The sequence below is a fragment of the Rutidosis leptorrhynchoides genome, chromosome 10 (assembly GCF_046630445.1).
Source record: "Rutidosis leptorrhynchoides isolate AG116_Rl617_1_P2 chromosome 10, CSIRO_AGI_Rlap_v1, whole genome shotgun sequence".
NCBI lineage: Eukaryota > Viridiplantae > Streptophyta > Magnoliopsida > Asterales > Asteraceae > Rutidosis > Rutidosis leptorrhynchoides.
In genome coordinates this window covers 148475948-148480529 of record NC_092342.1, presented here as the reverse complement: position 1 = coordinate 148480529, position 4582 = coordinate 148475948, and the positions used below count along the sequence as shown (strand labels likewise).

General features: G+C 39.3%; 1 protein-coding gene across 1 annotated transcript; it reads right to left on the bottom strand.

Annotated features, from left to right (window-relative positions):
• Positions 1-1322: 1322 nt before the first annotated feature.
• Positions 1323-2720, bottom strand: LOC139870677 (uncharacterized). Its single transcript, XM_071858457.1, has 2 exons — positions 1872-2720; positions 1323-1811 (listed from the first exon to the last, which is right to left on the bottom strand). Exons 1-2 carry the CDS (start codon positions 2718-2720, stop codon positions 1323-1325), a joined length of 1338 nt encoding a protein of 445 aa, XP_071714558.1.
• Positions 2721-4582: the final 1862 nt, after the last annotated feature.

Sequence of the window (4582 nt, the reverse complement as noted above, 5' to 3'; positions counted from 1 at the left end):
TCCACGCATTCCTATCAGAAGTCATGTCCTCGGTCAATAAAAGCTCCTTCAAGTCGAGCTTTATTCTATCCTCCCACCTGCGTGTAGGTCTACCCCTTCTCCTTACACCGTCAACTGTAAGTGCCTCGACTCTCCTAACAGGTGCAGTAAGAGGTCGCATCCTCACATGTCCAAACCATCGAAGCCGTTCTTCTCTTAGCTTGTCAATGATGTTACTAACTTTCAGGTTTTCCCTAAAAACGCTATTTGGAATCATATCCAACATCATTTTACCGCATGTCCACCTAAGCATTTTCATCTCTGCCACCTCCATCCTTCTCTCTTGCGCCTTCGTCATTGGCCAACACTCTGATCCGTAAAGCATGGCAGGTCTAATTGCCACCTTGTAGAATTTACCTTTCAGCTTTAGGGGGATCTTCCTGTCGCATAAGACTCCAGTCGCTGCTCTCCACTTCACCCACCCTACTTTAATACGGTGTGACACGTCTTCATCTATCCTCCCCGATTTGTGGAGCATCGAGCCTAAGTATCTAAACGAGGTTTGTGGGTGCAAGATCTGGTCTCCAATGTAGATGTTCACTCCATCATCTTGTTCATCATCGTTTCTACCAAAATCACATCTAAGATATTTCATCTTTTGTCTACTAATTTGTAGACTATTACCTTCTAAGGCTACCCTCCATTGCTCCAGTCTTCTGTTAAGCTCCTCCTTAGATTCGAAAACAAGCACAATATCATCGGAAAAAATCAAGCACCAAGGGATACACTCTTGTATCCCTCGAGAAAGCTCGTCAAGGATCAAAGCGAAAAGAAAAGGGTTAAGGGTCGATCCCTGATGCAGGCCTACTTCTATTGGAAAAGCTTCGGTATTTCCCACCAGCGTTCGAACCAAGACTTCACCCCTTCGTACATATCCCTAATAACACTAATATATCTACTCGGGATACTTCTAGCATTAAGGGTCTTCCAAATCAAGTTTCGTGGAACACAATCGTAGGCTTTTTCCAAGTCTAAGAAAGCCATCTCAAGGTTCTTTTGCTTTTCTCTATACTTCTCCATAAGATTTCTAATAATATGGATTGCCTCTATCGAAGAACGCCCTGGCATGAAACCAAATTAGTTTTCCAAAACATTAGTCACATGTCTAAGTCTAGTCACAATCACTCTCTCCCAGAGCTTCATAGTATGACTAAGTAATTTTATGCCTCTATAATTACCGCAGATTTGAGCATCCCCCTTATTCTTATAGATGGGAATAGTCTCACTCACTCTCCATTCCATAGGCATTTTAGAGCTTCGATATGTCTTGTTGAAAAGGCAAGTCAACCACCTAACACCGTCATCACCGAGGCATCGCCACGCCTCGATGGGGATCTGGTCCGGTCCGGTCCCATAGCTTTATTTCTCCCCATCTTTCGTAGTGCCGTTCTTACTTCCTCCTGGTTGATCCTCCCACAATCTATGTTGTTCTGGGATTGTTCTAGATCAGAGTCTTGCGGATCTTCGTGACCCTCAGGTCTTCCACCAGCGAAAAGAGATGAGAAATACCCTTCCCATCTTTTCCGAATTTCGTCTTCCTTTACTAAGGTTTGACCAGCTTCATTTTTGATAAACTTGATGTTAACTAGGTCCCTGCGCCTTCGCTCCCTAGCTTTGGCTATCCTGTAGATATCATTTGCTCCTTCTTTGGAGTCTAGTTTCCCATACAAATCTTCATATGCCTTCTCTTTTGCACGGGCCACAGCCTTCTTAGCTTCTCTTTTGGCTTCTTTATATCTCTGTTCAACCCTAGTTCTACCCGTCGGAGTCCCCTCCCGACAAGTTATAAACTCCCTAAACCTTAGTTACTTAAGCGCGACTTTGCTTTGAACATCGTCACTAAGCCACCATGATTCTCTATTCGACCTATGTCCTCCCGATGTTCCTACTGCGACACTTAAGGCTTCCTTGGCTGCCTCTCTAATGGTGGACGCCAGACAATTCCACATATGGTCCGCATCATCATGAGATACCATTTCCACTTCTGCATTTTCCACAACCAAAGTTTTAAAAGTCTCCGCCTTCTCACCGTTCAACTTCTTCCATATAATTTTAGGTTGGCCGGGCCTTACACTCTTGGTGACCCGTCTCTGGAGAACCAAATCCATGATCAACAATCTGTGTTGGGAGGAGCATATCAAGTTGGTCAATACCTTACAGTCCCCACATGTCCTAAGTTCCCCTTTGCGAAGTAGCAAATAGTCAATCTGGGTACTATGATCCCCGCTATGGAAGGTTGCTAACTGAGCATTCGTTTTGTTGAAAAACGAATTCACAACGACCAAATCTTGGGCAACGGCAAAATCGAGAATAGAGCTCCCTTCCTCATTCCTTACTCCGTACCCAAAGCCCCCATGGGTACCCGGATAACCCTCGACATCAGATCCTATATGACCATTTAGATCTCCACCAATAAGTAATCGATGGTCCGGAGGGCACATCCTCACAACCTCATCTAACGATTCCCAAAAGTGTCTCTTTTCACCTGCACCAAGGCCCGCATGAGGTGCGTAAGCGCTAATGACCGTGTAGGTCACCTCTTGGATCACTAACCTAACCGACATAATCCTATCGCTCCGTCTACTCACATCCACTACATTCTCGTTATAGGGTGGGCCAATAATAATTCCAACACCATTTCTAGCAACTCTCGATCCCGAGAACCACAAGTTGAATATCATAAATTTTAAATTAAACAGAGAAAGTTATACCGTAATGTTACAATAGTTATTCTTCCGGGAAAAAAAAATTATTGATTCATACACCATTAAAATGTTTAAAATAATAGTGGTATTGTACGAACTACTATGTTAAATTTCACTGATTTAATTTAAATTAAACTAGAAAAATACCGGCCCGCGCGATGCGGCGGGGCCTTTCAGATTTCATATTCATATTTAACGTAGTGTTATGTATTTACAGATTTAAAAATGCTTTGCTACGGGTGTGTTTGGAAACACGTGGTTAGTACCTAATATACCTAATGGACTCCGCATTTTTAACGTCAGAAAAATCGCATAAATAAGGGAACAGAACCATCGATATTGAAATGTCCCGTTCTTATTGATTAAAAACGTTCCATATTAATTGATTTCGTTGCGAGATTTTGACCTCTATATGAGACGTTTTTCAAAGACTGCATTCATTTTAAAACAAACCATAACCTTTATTTCATCAATAAAGGTTTAAAAAGCTTTACGTAGATTATCAAATAATGATAATCTAAAATATCCTGTTTACACACGACCATTACATAATGGTTTACAATACAAATATGTTACAACAAAATAAGTTTCTTGAATGCAGTTTTTACACAATATCATAAAAGCATGGACTCCAAATCTCGTCCTTATTTAAGTATGCGACAGCGGAAGCTCTTAATAATCACCTGAGAATAAACATGCTTAAAACGTCAACAAAAATGTTGGTGAGTTATAGGTTTAACCTATATATATCAAATCATAATAATAGACCACAAGATTTCATATTTCAATACACACCCCATACATAGAGATAAAAATCATTCATATGGTGAACACCTGGTAACCGACATTAACAAGATGCATATATAAGAATATCCCCATCATTCCGGGACACCCTTCGGATATGATATAAATTTCGAAGTACTAAAGCATCCGGTACTTTGGATGGGGTTTGTTAGGCCCAATAGATCTATCTTTAGGATTCGCGTCAATTAGGGTGCCTGTTCCCTAATTCTTAGATTACCAGACTTAATAAAAAGGGGCATATTCGATTTCGATAATTCAACCATAGAATGTAGTTTCACGTACTTGTGTCTATTTTGTAAATCATTTATAAAACATGCATGTATTCTCATCCCAAAAATATTAGATTTTAAAAGTGGGACTATAACTCACTTTCACAGATTTTTACTTCGTCGGGAAGTAAGACTTGGCCACTGGTTGATTCACGAACCTATAACAATATATACATATATATCAAAGTATGTTCAAAATATATTTACAACACTTTTAATATATTTTGATGTTTTAAGTTTATTAAGTCAGCTGTCCTCGTTAGTAACCTACAACTAGTTGTCCATAGTTAGATGTACAGAAATAAATCGATAAATATTATCTTGAATCAATCCACGAGCCAGTGTATACGTATCTCAGTATTGATCACAACTCAAACTATATATATTTTGGAATCAACCTCAACCCTGTATAGCTAACTCCAACATTCACATATAGAGTGTCTATGGTTGTTCCGAAATATATATAGATGTGTCGACATGATAGGTCGAAACATTGTATACGTGTCTATGGTATCTCAAGATTACATAATATACAATACAAGTTGATTATGTTATGGTTGGAATAGATTTGTTACAAATTTTCACGTAGCTAAAATGAGAAAAATTATCCAATCTTGTTTTACCCATAACTTCTTCATTTTAAATCCGTTTTGAGTGAATCGAATTGCTATGGTTTCATATTGAACTCTATTTTATGAATATAAACAGAAAAAGTATAGGTTTATAGTCGGAAAAATAAATTACAAGTCATTTTTGTAAAGGTAG

Excerpts from the sequence above, each read along its gene's own strand:
- LOC139870677 (XM_071858457.1), bottom strand. The coding sequence starts at position 2,720 with ATGATATTCAACTTGTGGTTCTCGGGATCGAGAGTTGCTAGAAATGGT. Across the intron at positions 1,812-1,871 it reads CATGGTGGCTTAGTGACGAT|GGGACTCCGACGGGTAGAAC; the intron begins GTTCAAAGCAAA and ends ACTTGTCGGGAG.